The sequence below is a fragment of the Chionomys nivalis genome, chromosome 1 (genome assembly GCF_950005125.1).
Source record: "Chionomys nivalis chromosome 1, mChiNiv1.1, whole genome shotgun sequence".
NCBI classification, from domain to species: domain Eukaryota; kingdom Metazoa; phylum Chordata; class Mammalia; order Rodentia; family Cricetidae; genus Chionomys; species Chionomys nivalis.
Genome location: NC_080086.1, coordinates 60,707,073 through 60,723,573, shown reverse-complemented (window position 1 = coordinate 60,723,573; position 16,501 = coordinate 60,707,073). Strand labels below are relative to the sequence as shown.

General features: G+C 54.9%; 1 protein-coding gene across 3 annotated transcripts; it reads left to right on the top strand.

Moving 5' to 3' along the window:
• The first annotated feature begins 2,028 nt into the window (after nt 1-2,028).
• Nucleotides 2,029-14,437, top strand: Klf15 (KLF transcription factor 15). Of its 3 annotated transcripts, none has more exons than XM_057761329.1 (3): nt 2,029-2,193; nt 5,769-6,872; nt 10,650-13,354. In XM_057761329.1, the coding sequence occupies exons 2-3, from the start codon at nt 5,794-5,796 to the stop codon at nt 10,975-10,977; spliced, it is 1,407 nt and encodes a 468-aa protein (XP_057617312.1). In that variant the 5' UTR covers nt 2,029-2,193; nt 5,769-5,793; the 3' UTR covers nt 10,978-13,354. The 3 variants fall into 3 exon arrangements, with proteins under 3 accessions (XP_057617312.1, XP_057617328.1, XP_057617321.1); XM_057761345.1 differs by lacking the exon at nt 10,650-13,354 and adding an exon at nt 13,361-14,437 and having other exon boundaries at nt 2,030-2,193; XM_057761338.1 differs by lacking the exon at nt 2,029-2,193 and adding an exon at nt 2,926-4,838.
• The last annotated feature ends 2,064 nt before the right edge of the window (nt 14,438-16,501 follow it).

Genomic DNA, 16,501 nt, shown 5'->3' with positions numbered 1-16,501 from the left:
CCCTGTTTAGGGTAAATCCCTGTTTAATTTCTTTTCTGTGTGTGCGGGGTGAATATGCATGTTGGGGGCGGGCACACATAGCATATGTATGTGTGCATGTAGAGGCCTGAAGCTGACATTTGGTGTCTTTCTCTACTTCTCTCCACTTTGTTCATTGAGGCAGGGTCTCTTGCTGAGCCTGGAGCTCACCAATTCCAGTTGGTCCAGCAGCCAGCTTGCTCGGGGGATCCTGCCTTTGCTCCCGTGTCCTAAAATTACAGGCTTCTGCATGGTGTTGGCCATGCAAACTCTGCTTCTGAATATCTAGAAATTTCTGTGCAGCTTACATTCTTTGCAGTAGACAAGAGAACACAGAATAAAGTGAAACTTTTTAATAAATTAGAAGGTAGTAAGTATCCAGAACTGTTAAACTGGATAGGAAAAGAGGGGAAGGAAGAGGTAGTGCAAATGCAGGCTCACCTCGAAGGTATCTATCACTTACAAACCCTGGAGGAGAGAGCCACGTTGAGTGTTGGGGTCAGAGCATACCCAGGCAAAGGGAACAGCATATGCAAAGGCCCTGAAGTTTGTGCCTGGTAAGCTGGCGACCATGTGGCTGGAGTAACATGAGCAAGAACACGGGGTCAGGGGAATGAAAGGGACCCAAGAGAGACTGAGAAAGCTTGGGTTATATATACTACCTGTGAGTGAGCTTCCGGAAGGTTCTGAAGCAAGGGGGTCTAATCTGACTCAGGGTTAGGCAGAATGCCCTAAGCTGGTCATGGGTTTCTGGACAGCTGGGGCATATTCCCCCCGGGCCAAGGCTGCTCAGCTACACCCTCGCTGTTGAGCCTTTGACCTTTGGCTGCACTTCTCCCTAGGGGGTGCGAGACGTTGGACAGAGTGAGAGGAATGCAGAGCCCAGCATAGGCAGTGCAGTGGAGAAGTGTGCTGGCCCAGCCTGACCCTGCCCTGAGCGGATGAGCTGGGATCAATCAACTTTACAGACTAGCCAATGCCACCTGCTTTGCTTACTAGCCCTGGCTGCAGAATGCCCCAGCCGCAGGGGGTACCTTGTCTAAGATCATAAAGTTGATGACCAGCGGCTTATGATGAGCACAGGCTGCCTCAAGTGCTCTGGCTAAGACTCAGTTTAACTGGTGGGTCGTTCGCAGTGACCTGGAAGGCCCCCAGATCCTTGATTAAGGGGGCCCAGACCCGCTGGCGCAACAAATTCTGTCTCCAGCACGGACCGCTGGGAGAAACAGGGGGGGAACGGTTGGCCACCTGCCAGTACCAGGTAAGAAATGCCACGAAGAAGGTCTGTCCAAATGTCTTAGGTATTTGTAAGAAGCTCCCTAGGCAGACACACCTGGTTTTGCCTGGTCCTCTATGTGTGGCTAGGAAGGCCCGTGCTCTCTCAGCGGGTTTCTTCATGCTGGCTGAGGAACCAGGTCTAGCGTGGGTTAAAGGGCACAGCTGGGTACCCTGCTCCCTCTGCTCACGTGTTTTCTAGGGCTTCACTTTCCTCATTAATTAAGTCGGTGCAAGAGTGGCCCAGGATGGCTTGGGACTGAAGTCTGGAACTCCCTCTGCAGATCGGGAAGCGCCCTGCAGTCTTTGGGGAGGCGCCCGCACTGTCACAAGCCTCCGCGGACAGTCAGTCGCAGAGGCCTAGGGCAGCGCAGCGAGTGCGCATTCCCGTGGGTAACCATGACCGCTGGAGAAAAGAGCAGACGGATTTTTACAAATGATTCCTTTAGACACGGTCCCTACTAGATCCGGCCTTGATCGGGCTGCGGAGGGGGCTGCGGAGACGATTCCGCTTAGGAGGCCCCACGTGGCCTGCACTTCAGGTTTGTGCGGGCCTTCCGTGGGTCCTTAGGCCCGTCTCCCGTGCGCACCGGAGGACCAAGTGAGAATCCACGCAGAGGCCCGGGAGCGCGTGGGCTGCGGGAGGGCGCGGCCGGGGCGGGGCGGGGCGCGTGACGCGCGGCCCTAGCCAATGGGGCGCGCGCCCGAGGCCGAGCCTCCTGCGAGCCTTCGCGGCGCCCGCGGCGTCACGTGAGCGGCCGGAGAGCGCGGAGAGCGGCGAGCGGCGAGCGCCCAGCTCGGCCGCAGGGAGCGCGGGCTGCGGCCAGGAGCGCTGGACGCGCGGCCGCATACGGAGCCGGGCCGCACGCGCGAGGCCTCGCCAGGCGACGCCGAGTCCAGGTGGGAGACGCGCGGGATACCGCGGCCGCGTGGGTCCGCCCGGGGGATCGCGGGCCGTCCCCTGGCGCGCGCTGTTCGAGCTGCGTGCCGGGGCCCGGGGAGTGCGGGAACCCCCCTGTGAAAGCGCGGGGCCCGCGGAGGGCAAACCCGGTGTACGCAGCTCCTGCCCGCGGAGCCCACGCGCGTCCGTGGCACTCCTGGATCTGCGCTCCCATATGGCGGCGCCCGGCGGGGCCTGGCGACAGAGGGGCGGAGAGGTTACTGTCGGTCATAGCAGCGGTGGCCTAAGAGGGGACGCGGAGGGGGGCACCGGGCGGAGGGTAAGGTGCTCTCCGAAGCCGTGCGCAGGAGTCTGGCCCACCTCCTTCCCTGCGTACTTCACACCCACGGGTGGACACCCACGCGCGGGCACCTGGCGGACACCCGCACGGCTGCACTGCGCCCCGCACACGCAGTCACACGACACAAACTCACACCCATTTGCGCGCACCCGCAGCGTTCCTGCGCTTCTTCCCAAGGCAGAGTCCCCCAGGCCTCTTTGACCAAACATTACCGATGAGATGGCTGAGGGTAGCAGCCGCGGAACAGGGCAGGCCACCCTTCTTGGAAGCCCTCTCGCCAGCAGGGTACAGGGGCTGTTTTCTCTCATGGTATGCGGAGGTGAAATCCCAGATGTTTGGTTGAGTCCTTCAAATGCTTCCCCCCCCCCCCGACCATGGGGAGCCCCCACCACCCTACAGGTGTGAGAATGTAACTTTGGGGATCTTAGGACTGCTCGAGAAGGAGACTCTTATTTTGAAGAGCGGCCCCCATTCGCCACCCCCGTGATTTGCACGCTGACCCAATGGCTAGCCCTTGGCCGGCTCTAGGCTTGTTATCAATTACATGTTGTTCCTACAGCCGCTGTGTCCCCGGGAGGATAAACAGCAGGCCTGGCCGGCTAGGAGAGGGGGCGGAGTCCAGCGGCCGGCCAGGGACCGTGCCCAGAACCGGGTGCCCCCTCCCCCTGCATGCAGCCTGCGCCTCTGGCTGCGCCACGTGCTGCTGTTTTTCAGGGACCGGTTTGAGCACTGGCACTCAGACTTTCAGCTCTGGGTCTTCAACGCCTCAGTATCCCGGGGCCTCTCCGCTCCTGGATTCAGTCAAGGGCTGTTTCTTGACTCTAGATCTTGGCCTGTACGGAAGAGTCATAACTGCTTGTATTCTGGTGGGGAAGCAGAGCATAGACAGGTCTCACAGTGGTGCCTGCTGTGAAAGCTATAATCCCGGGTGATTTGTCTAAGGGAAAGTGTCTTCTGAGTTGAAATATCTAAATAATGAGCTCCCACCTGGAACTCTTGGAGAGACTTCCACAGAGGAGTTGTTGGTGCCATGGCCCAGGCTCTTTTAGTGCAGATGAGCCAGGCCTGAAGCAGCTGGAGGGGCAGCGTGGATGGGCAGGGTGCTGGTGCCCTGGGCCCTGGAGGAATCGGAAACATTTTTATGGCGGGAGGGAGATTCTTCTGTGCAGTTCCACTTTTGTATCTGCATTCGCTACCTTGTTCCTGCCCCGCTTCCAAGTCTCAGTAGGATCTCACACAGCTGCCCTTGAATTCATGATCCCGGGGCTGTCTCCTGACTGCTGAGATTCTGAGAATGAGCCGCTCTGCCCACCAGCACCACTGTTTGTACTTACAGCAGACTGGTTTCTATCCTTTTAACAATGGAGTCTGGAGACCACCATCACATTTGAAAACAGTGTGATCGCCTGGTGTTGTGGGGTGTCCAGCTGTGATCATGTCATCTCAGATCTTAGGTGGCTCTGTTCCAAGTCCTGGGATACCATGCGCCCTGCGTTTGCCTGACTGTCCAAATCTTAATAAGTGTTCCGGTATACATGAGTTCTTTGGGTGTGCATGCGGCCTCAGAGCTGGGTCACACTGGCAGCACCCAGATGTGTGCACAGAGAAGTTGTGCCGTTTGCCTGAGGTCACGCAGCTGGTAGCTGCATGTGAGGCGAGGCGCGTCCCGCGCCTTTGCCTTTCGCATTGTCTGGCACTTGATTCCTGCTCAACACCTGCCTTAGTGAAGAGCATGTATTTTAAAGCACTCTCCTGCTTTTAGATCCTCAGCTGAGTGTTTAAACCTAGATGGCCTCCTGGCAGGATTACCCTCAGGCTCAGATCTTGCCTCTATTCCCTGGAGCAAGAGAGAAACTTAGAGAGCACTGAGGCATAGAACAGTTGGGGAAATTGAGACCCAGGGGAGCAAAATGACTCTGGCCTCTTGGCTGCTGGGCAGTGCCAGGTGCCAGGCTGTGGAGCGGACCTGTGGAGATGATGGCCAGGATGTGGGTGCAGAGACTATGGACTCTACATTTCTGCGCATTCCCCCTCTCCAGTCTTGATAATCACACAGCCAGCCGTGGTCACTGGGTGGGGACAAAGGTCCAGAGAGGTGGCCCCAACCCAGCCAGATACTGTTGACTCTCCTTGGCCGCCAGACCTAGCATGGGATTTGGCTTTGGAGGACACGGCTTTCCCTCTCCTTTCTGTCCACATTCTCTGAGCCCTTCTTGGGTACATGGTGTGGTGCTGAGTGCTGGGGATACGGCAGAGTGTGCTGCCAAGAGGGGACACGGGCATCTGCTGAGCTTCCCCAAGTCGGTGAGTGTCCCAGACAGGAGAGGTGGGGTGGAGGGAGGACAGGAGGCTCTGCTCCCACACATCGGCCAAGGGCAAATGTCACCCCCTCATCCTGCCCGAAGGCTGTGAGGTCCCAGGAAGTTATCCACGAATTGGGCTCTCAGACCTTCTGGAGCCTCATGGCCACCAGGGACTGGACCTTGTCCATCATGGCGGAAAAGTGTTAGGCACCATGGAGGGAGCGCTTGGCTCAACTCCGTGTCTCCTCTCCTAGTCGTAGAGGAGAAAGGTGGTTCTGGAACTCGGCTGGAAGTTTGTAGGGAAACATTGTGAAGGCAGGCAGGTACTTAATGGCCTCTAACCTTTTTTTCCCCTCCACATTATAGCTACCAGGCTAAAGTACAGGCAGCTCAGATACACGCGTGTCCCATTCAATTCTGGGAACGCTGTGCTTACATTCACAGAAGTTCATTTTTGAAATCTGAAGTGAACATCTAATAAGCAGCCTGTGCTTTTATTCGCTCAGAAGCCTCCGAAGCCTGGGCTCAGAGTGCAAATGCCTTCTCACCCCCTCTCTAGCTCCAGGTAGAGGGCAGAGTTTAGGTCCTGCCACTTGCAGGGCCTCCTCCCCCTGGCCTCCTTTCCCCCTTGGACTCAGCTGTTCACAGACAAGAGCATTCCTTGTTTTATTCCTTTCCAGAATCATTCTGGAAAATGTTTGAAACCAGAAGTGCCCTGGGTTGTGCAACGGGGCCTGGAGAGGGCTCTTTTGCAAACAGGGTGATGCAATTTCTGAAAACACACTCGCCGGCCTCATTTTCCCTTGGGATGGAAGCAGGGTCTGGACATTTGGCCACAAGGAGGCCTTGGGCAGGCAACCGAGGGTGGGGGCTGCGAGGCACCAGTGAGCATGCAGTCCTTCTAACCAGACCTCCCTTGTTCCCTCTGCAGCCACCACAGGCTCGGCCAAGCCAGCATGGTGGACCACTTGCTTCCAGTGGACGAGACCTTCTCGTCACCAAAATGCTCAGTGGGGTACCTGGGTGATAGGCTGGCCAGCCGGCGACCATACCACATGTTGCCCTCTCCCATCTCTGAGGATGACAGCGATGTCTCCAGCCCCTGCTCTTGTGCCAGCCCTGACTCGCAAGCCTTCTGTTCCTGCTACAGCTCAGGTCCAGGCCCTGAAGCCCAGGACAGCATCTTGGATTTCCTACTGTCTCAGGCCACACTGGGCAGTGGTGGTGGCAGTGGAGGTGTCGGAGATAGCAGTGGCCCTGTGACCTGGGGATCATGGAGGAGAGCCTCTGTGCCTGTGAAAGGGGAACATTTCTGCTTCCCCGAATTCCTGTCAGGAGACCCTGATGATGTCTCCAGACCCTTCCAGCCTACCCTGGAGGAGATTGAAGAATTCTTGGAAGAGAACATGGAGGCTGAGGTCAAGGAGGCCCCAGAGAGCAGTAGCAGGGACCTGGAGGCCTGCGGCCAGCTCTCCACTGGGTCACACCGGAACCACCTCCATCCAGAGTCTGGTGGGAGAGAGCGCTGTACCCCGCCACCAGGTGGCACTGGTGGGGGTGGTGCCCAAAGTGCTGGTGAGGGGCCGGCACGTGATGGCCCCATGCCCGTGCTGCTGCAGATCCAGCCTGTTGCTGTGAAGCAGGAGGCAGGTTCAGGGCCAGCCTCCCCAGGGCAAGCCCCAGAGAGTGTCAAGGTCGCCCAGCTCCTGGTTAACATCCAGGGGCAGACCTTTGCACTCCTGCCTCAAGTGGTACCATCCTCCAACTTGAACCTGCCCTCCAAGTTTGTGCGCATCGCGCCTGTGCCCATCGCTGCCAAACCTATTGGTTCAGGATCCCTAGGTCCTGGCCCTGCTGGCCTCCTTGTGGGTCAGAAGTTCCCCAAGAACCCAGCAGCAGAACTTCTCAAAATGCACAAATGCACTTTCCCCGGCTGCAGCAAGATGTACACCAAGAGTAGCCACCTCAAGGCCCACCTGCGCCGGCACACAGGCGAGAAGCCCTTCGCCTGCACCTGGCCGGGCTGCGGCTGGAGGTCAGTATGCATGGACAGGCTGGGCAGCCAGCTAGGAGGCACATCGCTGCTCACCAGGGTGTGTTGCCAAGGCCCCTTTCTCCATTAGATAAGGTGGATTAGGAAAGGAGCAAGGGGTGGGCAAGGGTCAGGATCAGAGCTGGCACAGTTGCTGGAGACTTCCTTGTCCCTGTTGGTGACTGAAGCCGGTAGCCACCTGGTCTCCGGTTTCTTTAAAGACCAGGTAAGTCTTGCTTGGGCTTATGCTACATGTGGTCTCTCAAGCTGGGCTGAAGCAGAAGGAAGCTCAGCTAGGGAACTGGGCCAGAGACCTGTGCAGGCCTCTCAGCATCCTTGGGGTAAGTACTACCATCACACCCATGACATTTCTGGTCAGGTACATGGAGACTCTGACTGGTCAAGAACCACCCATGCCACAGTACTGTGTGAGTGGAATGTGAGCCCTGAGACTTGAACTGGAAAATTATACTTTCCTCCAGCCAGGAGATGAGCCTTGCTCACAAGTTTGGGCTGAGCTTTGCCTTGTTTCTTCCCTGGCGACTGGAGGTGTGTTTGGGAAGCCATAGAGAACAGCCAAAAGGAAGGACAGACAGCTATCATATGGCGCCAAAGGTGGCAGAATCCTATAGACTTCTGTTCCACAAAATAGGATGGATCCAGACTGCCCAGATGTGATGACAGGGACCATGGAATCCTGGTGTTGCCCTGTCCTAGGCCCTGGGTGCCTGTCATGGTCTTCAGGAGGCTAGTTGCCTGCAGAGCTCACACGCTCAGGGTGCTACAGCCAGGTGGCAGATGCTCTGGCCTTGGTGGATAGCATGTGTGGCAGCAGCACCGTTCCATCTTGTCTGTCTGTCACATGTGTGTGTGTCAGGTGAGGCTCATCTGTATGCACAGATCTGATAGAGCTAGACATTGTCGTCTGCAGTGTATGGGCACGTCTTGTACCTGATGTGGGTTGGCACCCAGGAATAGTCCCAGAGGGGGAGTTCTGAGTTAGTGGGGCTAGCCTCAGGGCAGGTGCTGGCCTGCTGAGACTGAGCCTGGGGGATGGCCTGTCACAGTGGCAGTATTTCCCTTCCAGCACCAAATTGACCAGAAAAGGAACTTTCTCAGTCAGTATTTTGGGTTGCAGAGGTTCCTGAGAGGTGTTGTTGTCTTCTCTTAACCTGTTCAATTGCTGGGCTCCCTAGGTCTGCTGTCTCTTCTCTGAGCCATGATTTCAGGAGTGGATGCAGAGCAGTACTGTGGGGTGGTAAGTGAGTGGAAAAGTTGTAGGGCAAGAGGAGCCTAGACAGAGACCTGGCAGGGGTGTTGACTGAGGACGGAGGGAGCAATGGACCCTGTTTGGAGGAGGCAGTGGGACAGGCCCAGAGCCCGCCCTGGGGTTGCTATCAACTTGTAATCACCTATCTGTCTCTTTTTGTTCTCTGGAGCTCAGAGCTAATGTAGGGGTCTCACTGTGTCCTCTTTTCATGAGGCTAATGGTCATTTTCCCATAGTCAGACTATGGAGAGGAATATCCGAGGTGTCCTGCCTGGGACACTGGCAGGTGTTTGCACCCACAGGGACTGCTCATGGACAGGCCACTGAATAGCCTTCGCCCAACAGTGCTTACTCCATGGGCTTGCTTGCCCCAGGAAGTACTGCTTGCTCACTTTGACTGGTGCTGCCATTTAAGTGGCGTCTCCAGAAGGAAAGAGGCCAGGCCGGGGTTACAGGCTGTAAGATGTGGTCAAGGATGAGGGCTGGAAGGCAGGCCATCGCCCACCACAGTGTTGCTCCAGGAAGCGTGAGATCCAAGGAAGGGCCTTGGCTCTGACCCTGAATCTTGCACTGGCCTCACTGCCCAGGCAGAGCCCACTCAGCAAGACTTGGAACATGGTGTCCATGTTAAGGTCCCCGTGTAGCATCTGCCTCAGGAAAGACTTGGAAGTTTGAGTGTCTGAGATCCCCAGGATATTCTTGGCGATTAGAAGCCTAGGGTTGGGCCTAGAAGGTTTGTGAGCTCCCTGCATGTGGTCAGTCTTCCACTCAGAAGCAGTGTAGTGGGCAGCAATTCCTTGCTGCAGTTAGGTGGGAGGGTGGGTCCACACTTTGGATTTAGGCAGGATGGACTGTGATGACGATGATGATGGTGGCGGTAGCGTGTCACTTTGGGGATCACCGTGTGCTGGGATCCCCACCAACCCCTTCACTTGCATATGCCCTTCAGGGAGCTCATTACTCCCTGAAATTGATGTGGCCTTCAAATGCAGAGAACACTTTGGAGTGTTTAAATTCCAGTCCAGCCTCCTTGCTGTGGCCCACAGCTTCCCTAGTGTGCTCTCTGGCCTTTACGCCTTCTCTAGCAAGATCAGCCATGCCACCTTCCCCTCTGTTTCCCTCACCATCGTCACAGGCCCCAGGATGCTTGTGGTGGCTCAGCCTTTGCTGTGAACCCCCAATACACACATTAGCTTATTGCGTCCTCACAAGAACTCTACAAGCATATGCAGTAACCCACATTCTACAGAGGGAAATCGAGGTACAGAATGATCATCTGTCAGAAGGATGTAGCTAGTATGTGTGATCTTGGGGTTGGGGTACATTCCCATGGGTGCAGCACCCGCCTGATTCTCCAGCAGTACAGCCAGGTTTGGAAGTGGCCATAGTATATGCTGTGGTGTGTGTGTGTGTGTGTGTGTGTGTGTGTGTACGTGTGTACGTGTGTACTGTGTACTGTGATCAGATACACATGCACATGAAGGCCGGGGGGTGCTTATCGTGTGTCTTTTTCAGTAGTTCTCCACATTATTTTTTGAGACTGGGTCTCTCACAGCCTAGAGCTCATGGATTGTCTAAGCTGGCTGGCCAGTGAGCCCCATCCCGTCTCTACCCTATCAGCACTGATAGTACAGGCACACCCTACTGTGTCCAGTTTTTATGTAAGTGCGAAGGGATCTAGACTTGGGTCCTCATGTTTGCTCAGCAAGCACTTTACCAAATGGGCCACATCCTCAGCCCCTAGGCTGTGCTGTGCTCCTGGCTCCTGGCTGTGGGAAAGGAGAGAGTAGCAGGCATGGTGGTAACTGCTCTGACGAGGCACTGGTCTGAGCATGCTCGTGTCAGTTCCTAACGGAGGAAATAGAGCCACAGAGCTGGTAAGCACTTTCTCTGTGGTCATACAACTTCTAAGTTGCAGAGTTGCCCAGTGCTTGGGAGGCAGAGACAGGATGATCTCTGAGTTCAAGGCCAACCTGGTCTACAGAGTAAGTTCCAGGACAGCCAGGGTTACACAGAGAAACCCTGTCTCAGGGAAAAAAGAGAAAAAAAAAAGTGACAGAGTCAGGAATTTAACAGCTGTTTTCTCACTCACCCACCCTAGACTCAGAGTGCTTCTCCACACTTTTGCTTCCTTTCCACACTCTTGCTCACCTCCCAGGGGAGAGGCCCCTCCTCCACCTGCAGCTGGGCCTGGCTGGTCCAACGTGTTCTATACTTCCCATCCGGCTCTGGTGCTGGCACTGGGCCCTGAGTTCCTAAATGTGCCCAAGCCCCTGCCCCTACTCCCATTCCTCCACAGCCCAGGGGACTGCCCCGCAGCCGAGGTGGCACCTGTCCCAGTCCAAACCCCACTGCATTCTGCTTTTGTGTGGCCAGGATTCCCTCCTCTCTCCCTGTTAGGACGTGGTTTTGCATGCAGGAGGTACTAAAGCCAGCTTGCCTATTCTGGTGTAACCATCTGGGAAGTGGCTGCTTGCCGCCTTCCTAGAAGTTTCCTCTCCCCACTTGCAGACACAGGCCTCCTTTGTTCCCTGCAGTGGAACATCCTGTTCCAGAGTGGCCAAGCCGCTCCTTCCAGAAAGAATCTCGCTGGGCCATAGCTGAAGTGAGTATTAATAGCTGTCAGCCACTGTGTGTCATGTACTACCGGCATCCATGGTGGACACAGGAGGCCCCGAGGGGGACAGTAGAGTCCAAAGCCACTGAGTGTTGGTGGAAGTGGGTACCGGATTTGGGCTTAGTGGTCTGGTTTCAGGCCAGCTCTCTTGGCCTTCATCACCGCTGCCCATGTGTAGGGGCATGTCCTCTGGCCTTGTGGCTGGCAGATGCCCACATATGATCTGCAGGTTGCACACTGCACATGCAGCCTTAGGGGCTGCAGTTTCTGAGATCTGGCTGTTGACAGTGACTTTCTGGCAGATGGCAACTTGTGTCTCACACAGTTCTTATGCTGGCATTCCTGATGGCCCCTGTGCGTCTTCTGCCCTATCACCCAACGGCGAGAGTTATGAACCTGCCCCACAGACACCAGGCACCAGGCCCTTGCCATGTACCAGGAACGTCTTGCGTTCAGTAGGAGCTCACAATTCTTAAACAGTTGCCACATCTGAAGCCCCATTGTCTGTAATTGTCCCCTGAGATAAGCCTGTCATTGTTACTGTCCCAAGGTAGGGATACCAGGGTTTAGCAGGACTTGGCAACCTGCCCAGACCAATCCCAAGGCTGTGTCCTGCCCAGCTAAGATCTTGTATCTCTTGCTCATTGCTGCCTCAGGCTTCTCCTTTGGCTGTTATCAGAGGATGTGACCCAGTCAGGCAGGGGTCATCTTCAACTCAGTTACCAGGACATTCCTGTCAGGTACCAAAAGGCTGTGACAGCAGAGGGAGGCTCTGGAATGGGGACACCTTGTTCTGTGGCATGGCTGCCCCTCAGCTGCTGTCCCTCTCAGGAAGGCATGCAGGAAGTGAGGGAGGAAACTGAGGTCCCGGATGCTCAGGACCAGTGAAATGGGGACTGTCAAACCTGTTCTTCCTTGAGAGGCTCCGTGCCCAACGCCTGGTGAGAGCACGTGGCTATGACACAGGGTCCAGGCCAGGAAGAGAAAGCTGAGAGGCAGGAGCAGACAGGCCAGGGGAGAGGCTTCATTCCAGCCTCAGGTGTTCTGTCTCAGTTCACATCACTGTGAATTCTATCTAGTTAAGTAGTCCTCTAAGAGACATCCCCGTGCCCGGTCCCTGGGACATGGCTGCAAGGCAGCAGCTTCCACACTGGCTCTGCCTGCCTTTGCAGGCCCTGCACTGCTCAAAGCACAGGATTTTGAGGCCCTTGGTGTCATGAGCCCTGCCGGTTGTCGATGTCACTATTATTCTTGTTCCCCAGGCTAAGGTCAGGGTGGTCTACTGCAGAATCTGAGCTAAGGTGACCGTAGCTCTAGCAACTGAGTGTGACGTCTCTGCTGTCCACCTCATCTGCCACACCGAGTGGCACCTATCTAGAAATGGGGTGCTGGGCCTGGGACTCCTGTGTGTTCCTGGGGGTATATGCAGTGATCAGTGTGTGACAATCTTTTCTCATCCCGGGGTGCCTGCTGAGCACCCCCCATTTAAATGCACCTCCTGGACACAGAGAACAGGGAGTGCGCTCTTCTTCCTGGAACTTACGCTGTCTAGGCACAGCTGAGCCTAATCAAGATGTTGGAACTAGTCTGAAAATGCCACGGAGCTGGAGGTGGTGCTCGGTGGTGGAGTGCTTGTGTGTCCGAGCTTTGCTTCCCCAGCACACACACAAGAGATAATAAGATGGTGCGCAGTGCTGTGGTACAGCTCAGCACATGGTGCAGGACCCTCAGGAAGTGACACTGGGGATAGACTGAGGAATGAGCGGATAAGGACAGAGAGGAGAGGGGAGAGTGCGTAAGTGTCTTGTCGCAAGGATAGAGGAAAAGTGAATAGGTGGGGTAGTGAGGCCCTGGGGTCCTGTTGCTAGAGCAAAAGCCAAATGGAGAGTCTTAGGTCTCTGAAGTTATTCCAAACAGCCTGGGCATTGTGGCCTAGCTCTGGTTCCTGCCTGTTCCATGGATCTCTGTTCCCAGGCCTGCAGTGACTGAGAGAGAGGCATGTTCCAGAAATCCATTTAAATGCTTAGACGTACCGTGAAGGCATGTTTGGAGGCATCTCAGAGGATCCCATGTCCAGGTCTACAGAATGCCAGGTCCTTCTGCCCTGTGCAGTAGAAGAAGAATGGCCAGGCGCTCCCGTGGTCTGAGGAGTCTGGTTCCTTTGTTGGGCCTGTCAGCTCTGGCGGGTCTTCCCAGGCCCTTCAGGCGTTATCTATGTGGGACCAAATACTGCTGACCTGCTGTTGACAATATAGGAGCGATCCAGTTCCACTGAGTTACTGTGGGAGGGAGGGAGTCCCAGGTGGCTAGCAGCCTTAGGTCCCTTTCCCATGCAGAACAGTAGCCAGCTACCGTGGGAAGCAGGCCCTGGCCAGGATAGAAAACCCATGCCTCGTTGTCTTTACCCTTGCTTCTGGGAGGTCTCAGGGGCACTGGGGCTTGCCAGGATCTCATTGGGTGGCTACAAAGGCGGTCTAATCATTTAAGATCCAGCCTGCTAGCCAACTGTACCCCCACCTGGTGCTGGGGAGGCTGTGGCACTGGCTTTGTGGTCACTTGCAGTGGTGGTGCCCACGCTGGCCTGGCTGACCGCCATGTTCCACAGGTTTTCCCGCTCAGATGAACTATCACGACACCGGCGATCTCACTCGGGTGTGAAGCCGTACCAGTGTCCCGTGTGCGAAAAGAAGTTTGCGCGGAGTGACCACCTCTCCAAACACATCAAGGTGCATCGTTTCCCACGGAGCAGTCGGGCCGTACGCGCCATCAACTGAGTGCAGTGACCACCCCACCCTCCCCCAGCCCCACGCTTTGTTTTTAGATGCAATAACTTATTGCCTCCTTCAGAAGGATGTGACAGTGTTACCAGCCCCCTTCTGAATTTTAGGAGGTGTGACCCAGAACCGCCATGTCTGCCTTTCCGGGGAGGACCTAGAGTCCCCAAGGTCCCCGGGGCTGGTTCCCCGGTGGCCCAGGCAGGCCTGCACCCTTGTGCCTTTGTGCCTTCCTGCCAGCTGGAAGGATTGTTGGGGGGGGGGTGTCCTTGCCCTTCTCCCATTGGGCTCCCTACCTGGGCCAAAGCCAACATTATTGCTGGGGAAGAAGTGTTTCGCTTGTGTCGAAATAGTTCCCAGAAGGAGCCATGCTGGGAACAAGGAAGTAGGTCAAAAGTGTAGGGCTGAACTGTGGCATGAGGACTGCCATATGCAAGAGGCCTTTGAGGGTCCAGGAGAATGGCCACCCTTGCTCTAGGCTGTAATGCATGTGCTTAAATGCAAGACAAATGGAGCCATATCCATCGGTACCCAGCCTGGCTCACCCTCCTCCAGACATCAGCATCCTCCGGGTTGTGGTAGGAGGAGACAGGAACTGGCCTGGTGGATGCCAAGCAACTAGCTAGCACCTCCCAGTCTGACTTAGATTTGCATTCCTCATCAGGTCTAGATATTAGTACCAATTGGACTAGCTTGTTTTGACAGGTCTATTTCACATCCTATGAATGTATGTAAATAAATTGTACATAGGTACGCATCTACATAAAATATCTTTTAATAACACGTTGACATTTGTGTAAATTTGAAATTAAAAAATTCTATAAAGTCGGTGTATATATGTTACAATTATGTATATTTTCTTTGGTCCTTCATAAAAATATATTTACTTTGCCAATAAAAAGGGAAAAAAGAACTCAACCATTTGACCCTGTCTTCCTCTGCTGACCTGGGACTTGGGAGTGAGTCTGGGGTTCTGCTCTTTCCAGGTTCCTATGTGGACCTTCCTTTCTTCAGCCATGTCTGGTCCCACCTGAGGGCAGTGTCTCATGCCCACTGGTTATTGCCATTTGCTTTGTGCCAAGGCAATCATCTATTCTATGGGTTCTCCTCAGGGAGGTGGCAGGCCTGTTCGCTCCCTGCACTGTGACTTTGACATCTTAGGAATCTTCTCCAGGCAGGCCATGGGATGGTTGGAATTTCTGCCATCGGGTTCTACTCTCAGGTTTGGGTCCAGGCACACATCCTCTACAGGCTGGGCTCTAGGATCATTGGGAGCAGACAACAAGGGGAAGCTGTGGACTCTGTAGGGAGTCTTGGCCTGGGCTGATGAGGGCTAGCCTCCTCAGCAACTCAGCTGGTGTAAGGTGAACAGTAGAAAGACCTTCCTGGTTCAGCTGTGCACAGTGTAAGGTGAGAACCAAGTGGCCCTTTTCCTGTTGACTCCACTGAAATAGCTGGGTGCTGACTGGGAGAGGGTTTCCCAGGAGCCCCTCGGAGATTTGGAGGCAGCTGGCAGGTAGGTTTCCAGCAGAGAAATTTCTATACCATATGGGTGACGCGGTCTCAGAATGTGGGGGCTGGCTGGGGTAGGCCGGCTAATCTGTTCTGTCTGGTGGGAACTGGCAGTCACTGAGCATTTGTGTGCGACCAATACAGCTGGCTAGAAGATGGACATCCCATCTGACCAGCTTGTGACCTCTGCCCTTTGCCTGTGACCACATATACCTTCTGAGGACAAACAGGCCCTGGGGAAATGAGACATTGATTTCCAGCTGTGTTAGGGTAATCTCTCTTCATCCTAAACAATCAATGCAGCCACAGATACAAGGGAAATTGGAGGGACAAAGGAGGTCTGTTTTGTGGTCATGCTGGTGACACTGAGGAGATAAACCATGTCCACATGCACCACTGTGGCCAAGGATGGATGGCATGCTCTTCCCCCTCACTGGTACATCAACAGCCGGGTTATTCTAGCCAGCTGAGCTGTGAGCTGTCTTGGGGCGAGGAGTGGGGTGGTGGTTATAAGTCAGCATGAACTCCTGGGGTCTTCACCTGAGCCTGTATTCTCACCCTGCACTGCAGGAGAGGCCGAGGTGATGCATACAGCAAGATGGAGGGCCATTGCGGTCTCCCTCATGCAACCTCTCATTGATGCTATTTTGGGTGGGTTTCTGATTCTCCAGATTGCAGCCAGACCTTGCACAACATATTGGTGAGAAAGTCCATGGTATTATGAGGTCAATGGTAAGTGGGGTGCAAGCCTCTGAGTTGGACCAGGAGAGAATGAAAGTGTGCCCTTCTGTCCTCAGTGATTTCTGTGGCTGGAAGAGAAGTCTTTGTCCCGTTCTATGTGCCAAGAAAGCAGAAGGAGACATAGTCCTGTGGCCGTGCAATTATTTGCATTAGGGGAGGAATCTGAAAGATTATGAAACAGGTAAAATGACCCAAATCTCCCCCACGGTCTTTGGTTAAAAGCAGAGCACCGTGAAATACTAGTAATTTGTTTTTAATGTTAGTGATAAGCAATCCTTTTTTTTTTTTTTTAAATGTTCTTCTTTTAAATAACTGAGTTTCTGGGAGTTGGAGTGGTTTGACTCCCCAGCTGACAGCAGTCACACTTTTCCCTGACGCCAGGTTGCTTATGTGTTGGACTGCCAGTCCTGCAGTTGCCAATTGCCCTCACGGCACCCGGCTGCTTTGAACCCTCCTGGATACCTTAGGAACTGCACTGTGATCAGCTGCTGGCTTCAGAAACATGATGCTGGCTCCTGAGGCACCATCCCAACCACGCAGTGGCTTCAAACAGCTTGCAAGAGACTTTCTGCTCTTCACCAGCCTCTCTGAACTCCTAATGACCCTGTAACCACGTCCACCCACACCAGATAGGCTGGTGGGCACAGAATGAAAGACTATGCTGTGGTTGGTGCAATCACAACTCATTTGCATGAAGCGCTGCTTCTGATTGGTGCCGG